Source organism: Sarcophilus harrisii, chromosome 3 (genome assembly GCF_902635505.1).
Source record: "Sarcophilus harrisii chromosome 3, mSarHar1.11, whole genome shotgun sequence".
NCBI lineage: Eukaryota > Metazoa > Chordata > Mammalia > Dasyuromorphia > Dasyuridae > Sarcophilus > Sarcophilus harrisii.
Genome location: NC_045428.1, coordinates 301,782,237 through 301,803,558, shown reverse-complemented (window position 1 = coordinate 301,803,558; position 21,322 = coordinate 301,782,237). Strand labels below are relative to the sequence as shown.

Genomic DNA, 21,322 nt, shown 5'->3' with positions numbered 1-21,322 from the left:
TTTGTGACACAAGAATATTATTATCCTCTGATGATATAATCCATTGCATGCCAGTCACCTCCTCCATTGTCTGCCTTTAACAAAAATATCAGTCACATTTAAATCTAAAATTGGTAAATCTTTTTATGTATTTATATGTGCATATACTTATACATGTACATATAAATATAGGAGTTATATCACAATGCATGTTGTTATAGAAAAATATTTAGTATCCCTAAGTTTGTAGTTCTGGTTATATAAAGTCACATGAATGCTTTTTTTTTAGAGAATTGTTATCCTTCTAAAAAGGTGTGGTAAAAGGATTCTTCCAGTCCCTACCATTAACCTGTTGGACCAGACATAATTCATCTCCCAATGACTTCACAAGAAAAACTACATCATTTATTTTGGTAAATGCAATACTCAAATCAGAGTTCAATTTTCTAATGTACCTACCCCTGCTTTAAAATGTATAACGTGTCCCTTCTAAAAATGAAAACTGCGTCAATCAGCGAGCTGAGAAGACGATACATCAGGGTTTTATCAGATAATAAGCTTGGTAGAAAATAACAACCACATTGAGTTTTCCTAACCAAAATCAGCAAATTCCTAACCAAATCAGCAATTCTAAACCTGGACCAGTGCTAAGTCAAATCTGCTTTGCTTACAAATAAACCTGAGCATAAAGCAGCTTCCAGATCAAATGGAGCTGAATGAGAGAGCTAGAAAGGCTATCTATATGACAGTAACCTAGACAACATAGCCATTTGAATATGAAGACTCCTTTTACTTTCATAAGAACATTTCTGGACTGAGTGAACAGCAGGGTATCATAAAAAGAGCTAGGTTTGGGGTCAAATACTCTTCATTTGAATCCTGCTTCTGCAACTTGCTACTTCTGTGATTTTGGAAACTTATTTAACTTCTCTGAGCCTCAGTTTCTCCATCTGTAAAGTGAAGAGATTGGACTGAGATAACCTGTGAGCAACAGTTCTGAACCTGAGGTCCATAAACTTGTATTTTTTTAATATTTTAAAAACTTTCAATGTAACTGGTAATCTTATATTTGTTTGTTTTTTAATTATTTGGAGAAGGGATCCATAGATTTCATGTTCCAGTTAAATGGGTCTGTTTACTGTTTTCCATATGTAATATTGCATCTTCTTTCTCTAAACCTTCTCACAGATGAATGCATTCCTTCCTTATTTCTACCACGTAAAATCCCTTGCTTCCTTCAGTGACCAACTTAAGAGCCACAACCTACAGGAAACACATTAATGCCATAGTTGCTTGTATCTCTGCCCCTATCTCAAGAAATTATAGACCTTTTAATTTTATTTATTATGCTTCCCCTTCTCCTCCCTGCAAAGCTATAAACTTCTTAAAGAAAGGGACTATTTCCTACTTGACTTTTTATCTTCATATTGAGTCCCATGGTATAGTCAATAGAAAGAAAGCCTTGGAGCTCCAAGGCTGAGAAAACCTAGGTTAAAGTCTCAACTATGACACATACTGACTGTTACCCTGGGTAAGTGATTTAACTTGTCAGTGCTTATGCAAATCTAAGGCTGTGAGTTGCAGAGTAATGCTGATTTGCATTGGTAAAGGGAATTTCTTCATACAAGGAGGTCCCTCTACAGTGAAATCACAAGTCTTATCCCCATTGCCACTATCTGGCACATAATAGGTACTTAATAAATACCTGTTGAATTGTTTATTAGAATTAAATTATAAATCTTCACAATAACCCTAAGAAGTAGGTAGTGGTATTATTGTTTACTCATGTCCAACTGTATATGACCCCATGGACTTTAGTTGTGGGGTCTTCATGGCAAAGATACAAGAATGACTTTCTGTTATTGTTTGCTTGCATTTTTGTTTTCCTTCTCAGGTTTTTTTTAATCTTCTTTCTAGATCCAATCTTTCTTGATCAGCAAGATAACTGTATAAATATGTATAGATATATTGTATTTAACATATATTTTAACATATTTAACATGTATTGGACTACCTGCTATCTAGGAAAGGAGGGGAAAAGTTGGAACAGAAGGTTTTGCAAGGGTCAGTGTTGAAAAGTTACCCATGCATATGTTTTGTAAATAAAAAGCTATAATAATAATAAGATACAAGAGTGCTTTGCCATTTCCTTCTCCAGTGTGTCCCTATTTTAAAGATGAGGAATTAAGGCAAATAGGAGTTAAGTGAATTGTCACTTAACAAGCTTCTGAGGCTGGATTTGAATTCAGATCTTCTGACTTCTCAGCCCAGCCCTCTATGCACTAAGACATTTAGCTGTCCCAAAGAGGTAAATAAGCAATGTATGATTATCCCTATTTCACAGATGAGTATTTAGTAGTATGTATTATGTATTCAGTAGGATATTCAGGATGATATAGGAAAAGGACTGGAGACAAGAGACCAGCCAAGAGACTACTATAATAATGTTGGCTCTAATCACCTCATATCAGGAATGTTAAAATAATAATAATAGCTAATGATTATATAGGATTTTAAAGTTTGCAAAGAACTTTACAAATATTATCTCATTTGATCCTCACATGGATGCTATTATTATTCCCATTTTATGAGGCAACTGAGACAGGTACTGAATTCAGATCTTCCAAGCTCCAGGTACAGCACTTGATCTGATGTACCATCAAGTTGTTAAATTATTACTTGTAGAGTACAATGATGGTTCTTGATACATATAATTTTTAAACAACATGCTTTCTTTTAATGCCAAGTAAATGACAGAATTTATCATTTATAAAAAACATGTAAACAGAAAATAAGAAGGTTATAAAGGTGGGGGTTTCTCAGTAAGGACTCTTTTCTAAGTACTTTCATGCTTAGGTGATGTGGAAAAACAACTATCTATACTTATATTCCCAGTATGGAAGGAGTTTGATGATAAATTTCTCTCTTCCTGACTTCTATAGGATTGTGAAGATGTCCAGTCCCAATCTGAACATTATGACCTTGATGGGCAGTGGTCTGATATATGCAAGTGCATATCTCTTTGGAGTTTCAGACCAAGATATTTTTTTGGGACCCTCCATGACAACCCTCATTCAGGTAGGTGAGAGAGAGAATAAAAAAGTAAAACTGACTATTTTGAGTCTCATATATTACCTTCAAACATGTCTCTGTTAGGCCTATTTGATTCATGACAGGCATTCACAGAGGTCACATTTCTGGCAGGAAACTTTATGATTGAAAGCATCATATGTATCCATTTCAAATTAATCAGACTTTTTTTCTCTCCTCTTTTTGTTGTTTTTCATTTCTTCCTTCCCTTCCCAGAAAGATATCCCTTGTATTAAAGAATAAAAAAGAAATAATTTAAAAATCAATTTAGAAAAATTAACCAATACATCAACTGATTCTGATAGTATAGATGATATTCCAATCCCATAGCCTTCTACTTCTGGAAGAAAGTGAAGGAAGTACACTTTATCCTTTCCTCTTCAGTTCAAACTTTGTTCATAGCATTTTAATTCTTTTATTTAAAAAATTATTTACTTAAAACTAAATACACTAGAGAAGGAAATGGCAAACTACTTCAGTGACTTTGCTAAGAAATCTCCATGGACAGGTGTGCTATGGTCTATGGGGTAATGAAGATTTGTAGATGATTGAAAAAGTACTGCTCACTTTTATACATTTATATAGCACCACACACACACACACACACACACACACACACACACACACATACACATATACATATATATCTTATATAACACCTCCTCTAAGTTTATTTCTTCCCAACTTGCACTCATAAGTTGGGCCCATGGGGAATAAGTATCTCAGGTTCAAGGTACCTGGAAACTCACACTCCTAATACTATAGCTCACACTAGTGAACTCACATCAGCATTCACCTTTAACAGTCAGTTAGATAATAATTAGTTCAAAACAAAGATATATAATGAAATGATAGGGCATAAATAGTAAAAAGAAAACATCTCTTGCCTTTAAGCCTGAGATTCACTCTGCTACAATTATAAACCTTAATGAGAAGAATAAGTACAAACATAGAATTAACAAGTAGAAAGGCAAATAAATAGGAGACATTTATAATCAAGATAACTCATATGAGTTATAAACATTATAAGGCCCCAATGTCTTTTCTCTTTTAGTGATGTTTTTATGCTGTACTCTCTAGAATTTCCAATAAGAGGCCACAAAAGAATCTGACTCCCCAAAATTTGGTTTAAAAATATTAGTAGAATACTTAGGAAGCAATCAAGAGCTTTGACAGGAAGGGGGGTATTCAGATTTTAGTGATATTCATTATTATTAGTATAAAACATAAGGATTCTATATAATGTTCTTTAATGGCATTTGGCTAAGAAATAGACTATAAGAAACTTTTCATTCCTCACAAAATGAACATTGATTTAATAAAGAAAAAAATGGAGCATAAGTCAAATTTAATTACTACAAAATTGAGTGTAAATAGAGCTAATTCCCCTATAAAGAAAAACTGATGACAAGTTGAATTAAAGAAAAGAATCCAACAATGTGTTGTCAAAAGCAAATACAACTAATACAAACATGTACACAGATTTAAATCAAAAAGTTTTAAAAATATTTATCATGCTATAACCAGTTAAGAAAAATCTGGGTTTGTGGTAGTAATATTTGACCAAGTTAAATCAGAAAACATAAAGACATAAAAAGGAAGTTATATCCTGATTAAATTCACAATTCATAACAAGAGCATATTGATTTTACTTGCATTATATGTACACGCAATTACATATAAGTTAGTTTTATAAAATTTCTATGAAGAAATAGAAAATTAACAATAGATTTCAATATTCTGCAATCAAGATATTATTAAATCAGAAAAATAAGGGGGAAAAGATTCAGAGAATCATAGATTTAGAACTTGAGAGCATCTTAGAGGCCATTGAGTTCATCCCTTCCCCTCATTTTTCAGATGAAGAAACTGAAAAATACAGTTTAAGTGACTGGCCCAGGACCATATAGCTAGTAAATTTTGGAGATTGGATTTAAATGCAGTTCTTCTCCAAGTTCAGTGCTCTATTTACTATATCTTGTTGTTTCTCAGGCAGTCTTGAAAATAGTGGAAGAAATTAGATGTAATTGCTATATGACAATAACTTTAGAAAAAATGAGGATATTTTCTTTTTCTCAAGTACATGTAGAATATTCACAAAAATTGAACAAGTCCTAGATCTTACAGAATTCCTAGTTAAATTTAAGAAAGCAAAAATTCTAATTACTACACTTTATGGAATAATTCAATAAATCTAGAAATAAAGAATGATAATATGACAAAGAGATATGGGCTTATTTGATTTTTTGAAAAAAATTAATTTTAAAAATTATCATAATAATAATGATTTATTAAATAGTATCTAGGTTGGAAAAAAATTATAAAAACCATAAGAGATTAACTCAAAGAACACACTATACCTAAATTTATCTGATAAATCCAGAGCAATATTCAGAGACAAGTTTAATACCAGTATCTAGATAAGAAAAAGAAAAGGCAATGAAACAAAAATTAGAAACAACATGATAAATATGATCCATGAAATAAAAGGGGGAAAACCTATAATTTAAAAAAAAAGAAAAAGAAAACAAAAAAGGAAGAAAGAAAAGGGGAAAATTTCAAAAAATAAATTAATAAAATGAATAATAAAACTGTGACTTGATAAAATTAAAAGCAGAATTTTTAAAATTCAGTAATCAAATATATAATGAATCTATGATCTCAACAATGGAGAAATTTTCTTCCATGATACATATTACAACTCATTTATACCTAGTTCACAACTCTTGTCCATGATCTTCCATAAATTTACCATAGTCTTATTAGAGAATTGAATAAGATTGAATCCTTCTCTTTGAAATTATCATAATCAATCTAAATATCATTTCTCCACCTATTTCCCATTTTCAGCATCAATAATTTATTTAAATAGATTATGTTGGAGGCTTTTTTTTTTCTTTTAATTGCATACTATGTCTACCATTTCTCTTCTTTTTTCTAGATTTATACTAATGGTGAGCTTTGCTTTAAGACGTATGTGGTATGACTATATATAGAATTCAGGGATGATTCCCACATCAGTAATGAGTCATTTCCTGCTTGTTAACATATAATCAGTTTCATCTTTGTATTACTACTTGTGCTTAATTTATTTCTTAAAGTATTCACTATAAAGTTTCTATATAAACTAAATTTTTGGTATCTTTCATTCCTTCCTCTGAACCCTGTTTTCTAACATTTTTTCTATTGTTGCCTATTCCTACATTGCATTAAAGTCACCAAATATTGAATATATTGATTTAATTTGGAGGATCTTTTTTAGTTTTTTGTAGAATTAATTTCTCTGCCTCTTCATCCTCTGTGACAGATGTTGTTCTGTAATCCACTGTCATTTTCATATTAATAACTTTGCTAATAGTTACCATAATATAACTTTGTCAATACCTATCTTGAATACTGTAATATAAGAGACCCAAATGCCCCATGAAATGTTGACTTGGACATATGATAAAAGTAAAGCTGCCAACTTTTTATTGGTCTCCTGATACCATCTTTCAACTTGTGTAACTTATTTCTGTCTCCTGATTTAATTATAGTAAGAATGCTAGGACTTATGTAATGGTTTCAAATCCTCCAAAAGCACATCTGTCAGTAAATAAGGATTTCATAGTTAAAGTATCAATAGCTATGCTAAAGTTTAAAGACAGTCTTAAAATCGTGATTCTTAACATTTTTAGGTTTTTTTTAAACAATGATGTTGACAATTAGAAAATGTAATCAAAAAGGAAATAAAAACTCAATGAAGCAAAATTAGAAATAATAAAAGGAAGACAAAATCAATTTATGTTAACTTATGTTATTTAAGAATAATAATCTCAATCTATTAAATTGAATAATTTAAAAGAAATTTCTGAATACCCACAAATATATAAAGTGCAAAACACTATAAAATAGGACATATTGTGTTATGCACACACACACACACATACACACACATATATACATATATACATATATACTCATATGTAAAACCTAAAATACAATCTCAGAAGGAAAAAATCAAGAGTATCAATCATTAAATTGCTGACATGTAAAAAGGTACTGAGACTAGAAAAATCCACTAGGAAATTTTTCTACACCTTCATAAAACCTTAAGAGAAAATGAGGTATAGAATATTGAGTTGCAAAAATCCAAAAATATGGAATCTTAAAACCTGAATTCTGGCTTTGATACTTGCTATCTACATGACCTTGAACATAATTCACTTAAACTAGACCTTAGAGTATCCTTATCCTTATCTACTAAATGAGGGAATTGGGCTAGAAAATCCCCAAGTATACTATTGTCCTGTATCTTATGATCTTAAGTATTCTTTATACTACATATATTTCTATGTATAAAGTCTATTCAATTCTTTCTGTGAATTAAAAAAAGAGAAGTGAAATTTTTGGTCCCCTAGTTTACCAAATATGAGACAGAAAATCAGAACTATAAGCTAATTTAATATTTTATGTATAAGAATATTAAATAAACTATTGGCAAGTATAATAGAGCAATGTGACAAAAACATTTTTATTACAACCAAGAAAGCTTAATACTTAGAAAGGCAAGGATAATTGAATATTGTAAAAACAATGAGAATTATAAATCCTATCAACAATAAAAATCATTAAAATTATCTGATATTAATTTGTAGCTTGTGTGCTCAATCCCATTCTCTCAGGACCATATTGTTACATCTTCCCCTCAGGGTTCTCAGAATGTGCCCTTAGGAGTTTAAGGTGTGTATTCTCTTTTTGCTATCTGCTTTAGTCCCTCCCCTAGCTGTGTTACTCCCACTGTTAGGATACCAGTGCTAAACAGCCCAATCCCATTATTTTGTCTTTCTGAAAAGGAACATTTATTTCAAAGATTTAGCCAAAACAAATATACAATGTTCCCCATATACATCTCTAGAGTTTATGCTCCCCAACAGCACCTCAGTCTTTTGTGGGATGAGGGTAGGAATAATCTACATAACATTGATTCCACCAAATTCACATCCAAATGCAGCATCTCTTTCTGATGAGTCTTCAACTCAGCTTCCTCTGGATGCTCACCTGAAGGTCCAGCTGAAGATCATTCCTTGATACCCGAGTCTTGAATGCTGTGCTGGCAGAGAAAATTGGTTTTTGGATTTTTGCAACTCAATCTCCTAAATTTTGGAAACTCCCAAGATCAGAGAGTCTAGTCCTTTCAACAGACATTTGAAGCAAAGGAGTAACCAAGGTCCCTGAGAAATAAATGAAGCAGAGAAATAGTAGTTGAAATTAACAGCTTTTTTGAATGTCTCCACAGCCAATAAAAGTGCCTCCTCTTCAGCACACAGTTAGCCAACTGGAACTAGAGAATGTCTATGAACCTCCACAGTCTGTCTCTCTAACACACTTCCTATTCAAATCACGATTCTCCAAGAGGCAGCTCCCTAGCATTCTCCACATGGAATTGCCATCTGAGGCACTCTGGGAATGCACCAAATCTCCATTATAAATAGACATAGAAGGGGCCTTCAATCAAATACAGCATCTATTTATGGTCAGAAAAGTGCAGAACTAGAAAGACTTTTCTTTTAGAAGTAGTATATGCTAAAAACCCAACATTATATGTGATAAGAAATATGAGAAATATTATCCCTAAATATGAAAAAGGATTGTCTCCTTGTTTTTCTTATTGGACATAGACATGCTAGCCATGATAAGCAATTAAGATATGAGTTTGTAATAAGGAGTTTCCAAACATCCTTATTTGGAAAACCAGGAAACCCAGTTAAATCATTTTAATTGGTAATCACTTCAATGATAATAAATTACTTAAGGTAGAAGGAAAGGTTTCTTTTTTTGCTATATTATTTTGTTTTGAGTTGGTCTGGACTTGTGATTTCATTAATATAGGAACTGATCTGTATGAAAAACCACTCTACCAATCTAGATCCAAAATAGTTCTATAATAGTTTTAGATAGACACTAAGAAACTAAATGAATTCCTCATAGTTACATAGCTAGTACATGTCAGAGGCAGAATTCGAACCCTGGTTTTCTTATGACTTTATAGCCAAAATGATACATTATTTCCCAAACAGTAAGATAAGCCCACAAAAAGCACATGAATTTTTATGTATCATTTTTTAAAATGCAGGAAAATTTATGCAAAATAAAATACCATTTGAAGAATGACAAAATTTATCAAATATGTGGACATCTATTTATCAAGATCACAAATACAGCTATATAAAGACACTTTCCTTTTTAACAAAAATGAAGGAAGAACAGAGGAGCTGAAGGGACAGCTCCTGCACATGGATAGGTTGAGCTAATATGATTATAAGTTTATATTTCCAAAATAAATTTATAGATTTAATGCAAAACTAATCAAAATACTTATAATTTATTTTATAAAATGGAATTTTAAAACTTCCACAGAGAACAAAAGAACAAAACTGCTTAGAGAAAAAAATAACAAAATAAAATTTTATTTCTCAGGTTTCCAAAAAAAATAGTATGAAGTATTTTAAGCTATCAAACTAATGGAATTATACATAACCAGATTTGATCAAATAAAGAATTTTACATTTAAAAACAAACAAAAAAAAACAATAGGGCCATGTCCCAGTTTTGATTTCACATCCAGTGTGATGGCTCCCTAAGAGCCCAGATAAATAATTTCTTTAATAGCAACATTCAATATCTTGGGTAGCCAGGGTCACAAATGGCAGCTTTACAACCCAGCAGCTCTTCCCCATTCCTTATCCCTGAAACAAAGCCAGAGGACCCATCAAAACATCAACAAAGGGCCAACATGGGTTTCTCATTGCTGCTGGCCAGCCTATCCATCAAAATAAAATTGTGCTATTTCCAACACATCTAGCTGGTTGGGGCCTGCCTGTTTAACCTGTGGCTACTTTCTATCCCACATGCTAGATGCGCCTATGATTGACTGAAATCTACCTGCAGCTGTTTGGGTTATTACTCCTGTCTTGCCAACTAGCATTAGATTATCCTTTCTGGCTACAGCTACTATTGGAATAGGCTCAATATCATTAGGAATTTTCACTATCTCCAGGCTCCCAGTGCCACAGTCCACTATTTTCCTATTATGCTGAAATTATAAGGCTCTGTCACTATTATTAAAGCTACTACTCAATATGCCAGGGCACTATTGCTTTCTCCATTATCTTTTACAAAGGTCAATTTAAGTCACCCAGTTTGCACTACTGTCCTGGCCCACAACAGATCAAAAGATGAAAGAATGTGATTGAAGAGAAATTATGGTAAATAATACTGATTGTGTGTGTGTGTGTGTGTGTGTGTTTGTATGTATACACTTACTAGAGAAGGAAATGGCAAACCACTTAAGTATCTTTGTCAAGAAAATCCCAAATGGGGTCATGAAGAGTCAAACACAACTGGAAATTGATAAAACAACAACAAATATATACATATATGCATATATACAACAAACTATAAAGACATTTTACAAATTTTAAAGTCTTGGAACCATTTTCCAATGGATTAACTACCCAAGGATGTAATTTAACAATTTTTAGAGAATATTCCAAATTGCTAATTATCACTTGAACAATTATTCCAAATCCCTGGTAATCAAAAAATATAAAAGCTGCCTTGAATGCCCCCTTCTAACTATCTAATTGGCAAAGAGAATTTAAAATGACAAATTCAGAGTTGCTGGGCCTGCAGGGAAACAAGTATAACATCATTGTAAATTAATGTAATCTTTTCCTAAAGCAGCCAGACAATGGAGTAAAAGTTATAGACTGGATCAAACCTTTTGACTTAATGATCTCATTAACGGGACTAAATACTAAAGATATTTTTAAAAAGGAACGACTCTATTCACATCATTGTTGCTTTTATTTTCAATAGCCCCCAAACTGGGAATTAATTAATAATTAGGGAATAACTGAACAAATTTTAGTACCTTCGGGCCATAAAATATCATTAAGCTACAAAAATGGCAAATATGAAGGATATTAATTAAACATGAGAAGTTTTTTTCAACATGATATTGAACAAAGAAAGCCAAACTAGAACAACATATACATTTCCTGTAACTGTTTGGGATGGGGGAAAAAAAAAACCAACAACGAGGTGAAAAGTGATGAAAAGGGTCAATGGAGGATGGGGGTAGAAAGAGCTATTTAGTTGTTATTATCTCAAAGTTTATATATGTGCATTTATAATTAATTGGAATGTAAATATTTTCTCAGTATCACATCTTTAGGGCTGAAAGGGACAGTTGAGGTCACCTAGTACAATCTTTTCTTTTTATAGGTGAGGAAACAAATTCAAAGAGAAAGTTTAAGATACTTGCTCAAGATCAAATCTAAGTGGCAGAGCTAAGATTAAAACTCCAATTCTCTAAAACCAGATTAAATGTCCTGGCTACTCTATCAGTAATTTATTGACACTAAATTTGGAAATAAATATTTTATTTGTTATTACCTTATTTTACTTAGAAGCTGCTAGGTAGTGCAGTGTATAGAGTGCTGGACTAGATCTGAATTTAAATCCAGCTGAATTCAAATCCAGCTGCAGACACTCACTAACTGTATTCCTTCTCTGGGCAAGTCTTTTCTCCTGACTCAAATTCTCTATCTTTAAAAATGGGCATAATTTGTCCATTATAATATGCTATAAAACTTTGTGTACCCTTTGATCCGGGGATCAAATACTCATCTGTATCCCAAAGAGATAAAAAAAAAAGAGGAAAAAGGACCACATGTGTAAAAATGTTTGTATCAGCCCTTTTTATAGTGGCAAGAAATTAGAAACTGAGTAGATACCCATCAGATGGGGAAATAGCTGAATAAGTTATGATTTATGAATGTAATGAAATATTATTGTTCCATAAAAAATGATGAGTAGGCTGATTTCAGAAAAGTCTGGAAATACTTACATAAACTGATACTGAGTAAAGTGAACAGAACCAAGAGAACATTGTACACAGCAACAAGATTATGTGATGATCAGTTGTGGCTCTTTTCAACAATGCAGTGATTCAAAGCAATTCCAATAGAGTTGGGATGGAGAAAGCCATCTGCATCCAAAAAGAGAACTATGGAAACTGAATATGGATCAAAGCATATATTTTCATCTTTTTGTTGTTGTTGTTTGTATGCTTGCTTGCTTTTTTCCCCCTTTCTTATGTTTTTTTTTCTTTTGATCTGATTTTTCTGCATAATATGACACATATGGAGATATATTTAAAAGAATTGCACATATTTAACCTATATCAGATTGCTTGCTGTCTTGGGGGGGAGGAGTAAAGGAAGAAGGGAGAAAAAATTGGAACATAAAATTTTACAAAAATGAATGTTGAAAACTCTCTTTATGTGTATTTGGGAAAATAAAATACTATTGGATTAAAACCAAAAAATGTGCATAATAGTGGTACTTATCTTCCAAAGTGGTTATAAGGATAAAATAGAATAAAAATTATAAAGCATTTTGCAATCCTTAAAATTCTCTCTAATTACTAGTTGTTATTGTTATCATCATCATCATTATCGTTGCTGTTGTTATTATTTCTTCTACTAATATTTTACTCCCAAAGTCAGACCTAGTATAAGTGGCCAACATCAAAGAGAGTATACTTCCTAAATGCTCCTATTCCCATTCCTTCAGAGTGCAGCAAACCCAACTAGCCTGTTCCTTCCTTCAGCCTCAGATCCCATTACTGCATTGCCAATTTCCCTGATGCTATCATTGCCTCTCTCTTGTTCTGGCAATCTGTGCCTTATGGGATACCTGGAAACAGTGAAGATTCAGTTCCTTTAACACCCCTCTCCACTCTGATGCAAGAGTAAATTCAACCTTAGATTTTCCCATTACCCATCCTCTTTTGCCCTTCTTATCTATGTGCCTTCTGGACACTCCCTACCTTATGGCCAAGCTATCCTTCCCCCTAGATCTTTTCCTCTTATATTCCTTATATATTTTTTTTGGTTGGGGGAGAGGCGGCAATCAAGGTTAAGTCACACAATTAGTAAGTGTCAAGTATCTGAGGCCACATTTGAACTCAAGTCCTCTTAATTCTAGGACCAGTGCTCTGTTCACTGTGCTATCCAACTGCCCCTATTCCTTAAATCTTCTAGGGCCAGTAAATGATAGCTATTCCCAGAAGATACCAGTATTTCTTGTTACCCTTTCCAAGACTGGCTTCTCTTTCTTTGTGTTATACCTTCAACCATCACTCTCATGTAAAAAGTCCATGTGTCATCCTTATTCCCCAGTTTGACTTTTAGACTCTCCATTCACCATCCTCCTCCACCTCCGCATCCTCCAATCACACTACAACCACCTCACCTCCTTTAAAGTTTATCTCTCCTATCCAGATCTTTGTTGCTGTTATCTATGTACTCCTAGTTCATTTTTCTTCCTCCCCATTAAGTTCAGAATGCAGCTGGCTTATAGTCTATTTCACTACCTCAGCCTCCCATTCCCTTTAAATATTCTTGTCTCTTCATTCCTAGGTCTTCTCAATTCCTACAATTCCTACAATCTACCTGAACAACTCAGGAATGCTCATACTTTATTCCTTTCATCAGGGAAACTGGGAGGGACCTCAGAGATGGCCATTGAATCCAATTCCCTCATTTTAAAAAAAGGAAACTGAGATCGAGAAAAATTAGATGAATTGCCCAGGGCCACACAGCTAATAGTGTTCAAGACAGAATTAAAACTCAGACCTTCCTGACTCTAAGAATAGCACTCTGTTTATTATACCAATCTTCTGCTTCACCTCACTCTTCCACAGTACGAGCCATCAAATGAAGTTGTCCCAGGTATTAGAATTCCTAATTAAGACTTTGGCTAGTACTCATTTGGAGGTGAAGGTGACTCTAGAATCTTAAAGGCTCTGCCAACAGCCCCCAAATTCTGGCAATTGCTCTCATGTTATAAAGATTTCAAATATAGGCATCAGTGACTTAGACTACATCTCCTCTCAGACTAACCTAACTCATTGTAGAGGTCAACTCCCACACTTGAATATATTGACAACCAGATTAACAATTTTTTTTCCAGATAATAATTCATGAAACCATAAGCAGTGTAGGGATTGCATTCATTGGTAGATGGACTGCCCATACCACTGAGATCACATATCTTTCAAGTATTGAAGTAATCTTATTACTAATTAATATTAATGAAATCTCCTGACTCCAGGCATTTTCATGAAGAAACTAATGATATTTAGTCTAGTGAAGACAAGACATAGCAGGGATATGATAATGTTCTTCAATTATTTAATGTACTGTCACCTGGAAGTAAGGAGAGAGAAGAAAGAAGAAAGGATAGAAGAAAAAGAAGAAAGGAAGAAAAAAGGAAGGAAGGGAGAAAGTCAATGAAAGGAGAGAGAGAAAGGGGAGAAAGAAGGAATAAAAAGGAGGGAGAAAGAAAAGAAAGGAAGGAGGGAAGGACGGGAAAGGAAAAGAAGAAAAAAGGAAATAAATATTTTAATAATCATTTCTAGTTTCTCCCAACAATCCTGGGAGGTATATGCTATTATTATCCTCATTTTGTAATAAACAATAGTTAAATGATTTGCCCAGCACATACCTAGTAAGTGTCTGAGTCTGGATTTGAACTCAGGTCTTCCCAGTGTTTCCTATCCACTATATCCTCTCTCCTATTGTAGCTCTTTATTTTCCTCAGTTATATAGAATTCCAGGTTTAGAAACTCTCTTTGCTGAAAATGATTGAGTAACTCCTCTATTACTATACGGTATTATATCATTGCCTAGGAATACTGAGAGGTTAGGTACCTATGTTCACATAGCTAACTTTTGGCAGAGGCAAGATGTGAAATCAGATATAAAGGCGAGCTCCAATGCTGGCCTTTAGCTCACTATTCAATACAGCATCTCTCCAAATGGTTAAGATTATCCAAAATTAGAATGGCTTCTAATAAGCAATAGTTAGTTGTTCATGACTGGGTACGTTCAAGTGTTTGGATAAAAACAAAAAGAAAAAAGAAAATTATAAATGATGCTTGGGTAAAAAAAAAACAGAATTAGATTCTTGATGTGATTATATATATATATATATATATATATATATATATATATATATATATATTTTAAATGAATATTTTTAAGTATATAGTTTAAAAAATCAACCCAAAAATCCAGCCACAATTAAGCTAATTATTTCATTAAATGGAAAATTTTAATTCACTAGATTATTTCATTAAAATTTTACAGTTTTATTAAAACTTTATTCTTTACTTTGTGTATTTGACTTTGGATACCTACAGAGAATGTTATAAAATTTATAATAAGAAAGCTCTTCTGACTCATTACTTTCCTCATCTTCTTCCTTCTACTTACAGGTCAGACTGTCCCTATTGTGTGTTGGAAGTTCCCTAATGTTTGGCCCCATCCTGGGGAAGAGCTGGAGATTGTACAAAGTTTTTACCCAGCGGGTCCCAGACAAGAGAGTGGTGAGTCACTACTAAATTCATTCTGCTTTGTTGCAGAGCAAATTTCGTTTTAGTTTCTATTAATGAGAATAAGATGGAGAAGCCTTCTTCATATTAATCTTGGCATCTGGCCTGTTACCAAAATAAACAAGGCTTTCCAGAGGCAACATGCTGGTCACTATGCAGCTATGGGCTGAATGGCTTTGTTCCAAAGGGCTGTTAGTGGTGGGTTCCATGACTCACTAACAATAATCCCTGATGAATTTGCCACCTAAGCCCTAGGATTGCTGTGGAGAGTAAGGAAGTGTGGCGCAATGGAAAGAATGTTGAAGTTAGATAGGTTCAAATCTAGACTCGTCCAAATCCTCCTTTGACTTTGGATAAGTCATATTACCTTAATGAATATGTTTCCTCAACTGTGAAATGAAGTCCCTTCCAGTTCTAAATCTAAGTTCCTGTTTGATGCTTGCACAAGTGTAAGGATTGTCATAGTGGTACTTTGGACACATGCCCATTTAGGAGACTGGTCCTCTGCAGGTTTTTATGCCTGGGTATAGTCCTTGTAGTATTGTAATAATCCCTGGTTAGAAGTCTCATCCTTATCCTAGTTGGTTTGAGAGCATGGTCCCAATCTCAATACACAATTTTTTTTAATTTAAAAAAAGTCAAAGGATTGTTGATTTAGAGCTGATAAGAACCTCGGAGACCATCAAGTCCAACCCTCTTCCCATTTGACAAATGTGGAAATGAGGCAGAGAAGCTAGGTAACTCTTGATTATGTGTATGTGTGTATATATACAAACATACATACATATATATGTATATACATGTATATACATATATATGTATGTATGTATGTACATACACACACACAGGAGAAAGAAGGGCAACACAGAGAGAGAATATATTTGATGATGATGATGATACCAAAAAACAATTGTGAATATTTTGCATTTACTTTCACTATTAATTGGCAGATGGGAAAGTTCTCCCAAGGAGAAGTTTATTTGAAGGGCTCATGCTGCTCTAACTCATGGTACGTGTATAACCCATAAAGACCTTGGACTTAATATATTGCAGATTATTAAAGACCTACAGCTGCTTGGACTGGTAGCAGTGTTGGTGATAGTTGATGTTATCCTGCTTGTTACATGGGTATTATCTGATCCTATCCAGTGTCTTCAGATTCTCCGCTTTACAGTGAGGGTAAGGAACCAGATTTCCTGGGAAACTTCTTCCCTGAGCTGAACTGGGTTGAGTAAAAGCCATTGTTCTGTCAGCATCCCATAGGAAATAACAATAGCCAAAAGAAAGTCTAAAAATGTAAGGGAACAAAGTGGAAAGGAAGGAAAGAAGAGAAAGTATACTGCCAAGAAGACTGTATGATAAACAAAATGGGTACCAACTGTTTTCCTTGTATCAATTACTGTGACAGCCCTCTGAACCTTGCTGCTATATTTCTTTCTGCTCTTCAAGAAATAGGCCTGCAAGATGTTAGAAGTTATTAGAAGTTAAGGGGTATGAGGGTGAATAAATGAAAAAAAAAAAAAAAAAAAAAAAAAGAATGAATGGGCTTGTATTAAGTGCTTGCCATGTGTCAAGCATTGTCCTAGGATTAGAAGCACTAACTCTTTGTGTCTCTCTTAGATGACAGAGAGAGACATCACCTGTTCCGTGACCAAGACATACTTTTGTGCTTCCCTTTACTCTGATCTCTGGATTGTTCTCATTTTGGGATATAAGGTTGGTAACTATAACTCTGTGGAATACAGAACAGCTGTCAGATACTATGAATCATTTTAGGCAGTGTTCCGTGCATTTTGAGTTAAATATCTCAGCTCACTCTGTGGAGCTATTCTATCTAACAAAAGTGAAATTTAATTTTTTAGTAAGACATTCACTATAGTTAATGCCTCTTACTTTTCCTGAGGGAATTGCTAAGATTTAGCTCTCTTAATTTATCAGTGAGTGTATATCTGTGTCTATTATGTATGTATATAGACATATATGTGTGTGTAGAAATAAAAAAAAATATGTGAGTGTTGTGTATTTATATATATATATATATATTTAGATAGCTATATTTATGCATATTCTCAAAACATAACACTTTAAAGGCCATTTTAAAGGCCAACAAATAAAGTTTTTTTTATGTTGCCATTATTTCCATATGCAAATAAATGAATATGCAAAGCATATGTGATTTCATCAGTTTGGGGAACACCTAGAATATGAATTCCACAAAAATTAAAAACAGTCACCAACTTAGTAGACATATCCAAGAGAGTTACTTGAGGCTCTAAGAAGTTAAATATTGTATTAGCAAATATCTGGGGCAAGATTTGAATCCATGTCTTTCTGATCCTAAATCCAGCACTCAATTTATTATATCAAAATGTATCTATTCTTTCTAAATGTTAGTTAATAATAAAAACAACAATAACTAATATTTAAGCATTTCTCATTACAAAGCATTATCACATCTACTCAATGAGGTAGGCAGGACAAAGTTCATGGAATCATAGACTTGAAGCAGCAAGAGACCTCTGAGGAAGTCTAGTCTGATCCCATACTTTACAAATGGGGCAACTGAGCCCCCAGGGAGAGATAGTGTAATTTACCCAAGATCACATAAGTAATAAAGTGGCAGAGAAATGGAACCTAGTATCTCTTATTCTAAATCCATTGGGTTATTGTTGCCATTTAATGTTTGATACACCTGGTTCACAATATGTGTCCCTAATCAGGATTATTCTTTTTAAACACCAAACAATAATCGAGGTTTTTCTGTGACCTCTCACAAGGTTTTCTTTTTCTTTTTTTTCTTTGTGGGGAGGTAGAATGAGGAAGAAGGAGATAAAGAAGTAAAGGTATGGGAAGGGAAAGAAAAGAAAATAGGATCTTGAGACATTTTCACAATACAGAAAAAGGAATAGAAGAAATGCAGACAAACACAACAGCTTTGAAGGAAAATTTGTCAAATTTGTTGCATGCATGGAGAGAGAGTCAAACTGTATTTGGTACCAAGTGACAGTTAGATGTAAAATCCCCTTTTTCTGATCAGCTTTGTTTACAGGGGACTGCTCATCTTATCTGATATAAAAGTATAAAATATACTTTTAATAAAAAAAAAAAAGCAAAACAGGGAAATCAATAAGTACCTACACTGGAGGACTTTTGTGACTCCCAAGTAAAATAATAGGTATAAAGTGCTTTACAAACATTTTTTAAAATTATAGTAACTTCCATTTATAATAGTGCTTCAAAGGTATGTCAAGTGTTTTCCTCCCAACAATCTCTTGATGTAGTGTGCATTTATATTCCCATTTTAAAGATGAGAAAACAGATACTGAGAGAGTGTAAGTGGCTTACCCAGATAGTAAGGAACCATATACTCATTATAATTAGAAGGGGATTTTAAGGCCCCAGGTACCCCCTAGGTGTTTATTTTACTAGTCTCTCACAATGCTGTCTTTCCCCCATATTATCCAAAATTAGACTCATTCCTTGAGATTGCAGCCGTTCTCTACTGAAGGCACATGTTAAAATCAATATGTCAGACCTCCATTCAAGTCAACTCACTTCAACTTTGATTCTTGATCTCCTCAGCTATTGTGTCTCATCAACACCTCCTTTTCTTCATGCCCATAACCACCATTCTACTTCAATGCTTCATTACTCTTCACCTAGATTATTGCACTAGCCTCCTAACTGGTCTCTCTGCCTCAAGTCTTTCCTCACTACAATCTATCCATTACACAGTTACCAAAATGATTTTCTATAGTGCTGGTATAATCATGTTGTCAATAAACTCCAGTGGCTCTCTAGTGACATTATGTTCAAATATTATTTCATCTTCCTCTCATCCCACGTAAATTTCTATTTTGTACAAGATTTATGCTGAGCATAATAGATTTAGAACTAAAGAAACTTGGAAGATCATCAGAGTCAATCTCTTCATTTTACAGATAGGGAAACTAAGGCATGGGAAGGTTCAATGATGTGCTCAGAGTCATATGTCCAATGAGTGTCTGAATCAGAATTCAAATCCAAATTTTCCTTTAAGTTCAAGGTTCTATTAACTATTATCAGACTTCCTCTTTGTACAATTTTACATGTGTGTAAAATAAAAAAATCACTATATACCTCTTGGGGTATACACTTAAATCATTTTTACTAATGGAATACATGATCAAACACATTTGGAAACCGTGGCTCAAAGTCACCACCACTTAACCCCAAACCATTGCTCTTAAAAATTTCCCAGTTACTTTGGACTCCTGCTCCTGCAGAAAGTTTTGCCTTGTCTGGACCCTGATCTAGTGGTTCCCTATCTCAATCTTATAACTGCTTGATTCAGAACTGACTGATATAAAGATCTCATTGTACTTGATTTTCAATTAAATCTTTCATATCACCCTGTTTAGACTGTTTTCTTTTCCTCAACTTAATCTCTTATTTCACACTTTTATTTGTGTAATTTTTCCTTCCATTAAATGCTAAATTCCTCAAGAGCAATGTCTATGCCATGTTTTAGAAACTTTGGAGTCTAGCACAGTAGTTTAAATTCCATTTAACAAACATTATTAAGTACTTGTCTTATACAAGACACTGTTTCATGTACTGTGGTTACATGAAGATGAGAAACAGAACCTGACAGCAAGGAGATTGCATTCTATTAGAGGGATTAATTCTATCTCTTTCTTTTTGAAAGGCAATTGGGGCTTAATGACTTACCCAGGGTCATACAGCTAGAAAGTAGTAAATGTCTGAGGCATGTTTGAACTCAAGTCCTCTTGATTCCTTTGCTAGTGTTCTCCCATTGCATCATTTAGTTGCCCCTGAGGAATTAATTTTATTATATTGTTCAGTCATGTTCAATTCTTTGTGATTCCATTTGGGGTTTTCTTGGCAAAGATACTAGAGTGATTTCCTACTTCCTTCTCCAGCTCATTTTACTAAGAGGCAAATAGGGTTAAGTGACTTGTCCAGTGTCATATAGCTACTAAGTGTCTGAGGCTGGATTTGAATTCATGAAGAAATCATCTTTCTTACTCCAGGCCTGATATTGCATCTATTGTACCACCTAGCTGATTCTACTTCTAGTATACAGATAAGCAAGTAGAAAATAATTTGAGAAGACGACAGCAAATGAAGGAAGGCTACCTGTGCCACCTGAGCTATATCTTGAAGAAAAGGGAATTTAAAAAATAAAAATGTGACCCTAGGCAAGTCACTTAACCCCAATTGCCTCAGCAAAAAAAAAAAAAAAATGAAAGTGTCTATCAGGCATTCTGAAACAGCCTGTTCAATGATACAGAGATAAGAAATTGAATTTTGAGTTTAGAGAACGTCAAATAGGTCAATTTTAGATGAAATGCAAAGTATGCATAAATATGAAATAAATTTGGAAAGAGAAAATGGAAATAGATTGTGAAAGATCTGAAATGCCAAAGAAAAAAGGAGTATGATTTATCTAGCTTTACTGAAACTACCTGACCTGTGCTTTAGAAATGTTCATTTCATAGCTACATGGAAGATGAACTGAAGAAAGCAAAGAATGGGGGCAGGATGACTAACCTGGATTCTGCTATAATAATCTAAGCAAGTGATGATGAAAAATTGAATTTATGGATGACCCATGCTTGGGAGGCAAGATGTGGATGATGATCTAGCAAGGAAGGATAAGAAGAAGAGATTGCACAAGTAGGAAGAAAACCATGAGCCTTGCACAATAATATGTGCTTCATCCATGTTTAGTGAATAATCATTGAATGAAGATTGAATAATTTCAATCTAATTGAAATAGATTGTAAAGATGGAATGAAACATAAA

At 33.6% G+C, this 21,322-nt stretch overlaps 1 protein-coding gene across 2 annotated transcripts in view; it reads left to right on the top strand.

Annotated features, from left to right (window-relative positions):
* GPR156 (G protein-coupled receptor 156) overlaps positions 1–21,322 on the top strand; it is a 73,833-nt gene that overhangs the window by 29,171 nt on the left and 23,340 nt on the right. For both annotated transcript variants that reach the window (XM_031959708.1, XM_031959707.1), the window contains 4 exons: positions 2,922–3,057; positions 15,398–15,508; positions 16,568–16,693; positions 17,135–17,230. In XM_031959708.1, coding sequence (XP_031815568.1) covers positions 2,922–3,057; positions 15,398–15,508; positions 16,568–16,693; positions 17,135–17,230 — 469 coding nt within the window. The remainder of the gene's footprint in view (positions 1–2,921; positions 3,058–15,397; positions 15,509–16,567; positions 16,694–17,134; positions 17,231–21,322) is intronic.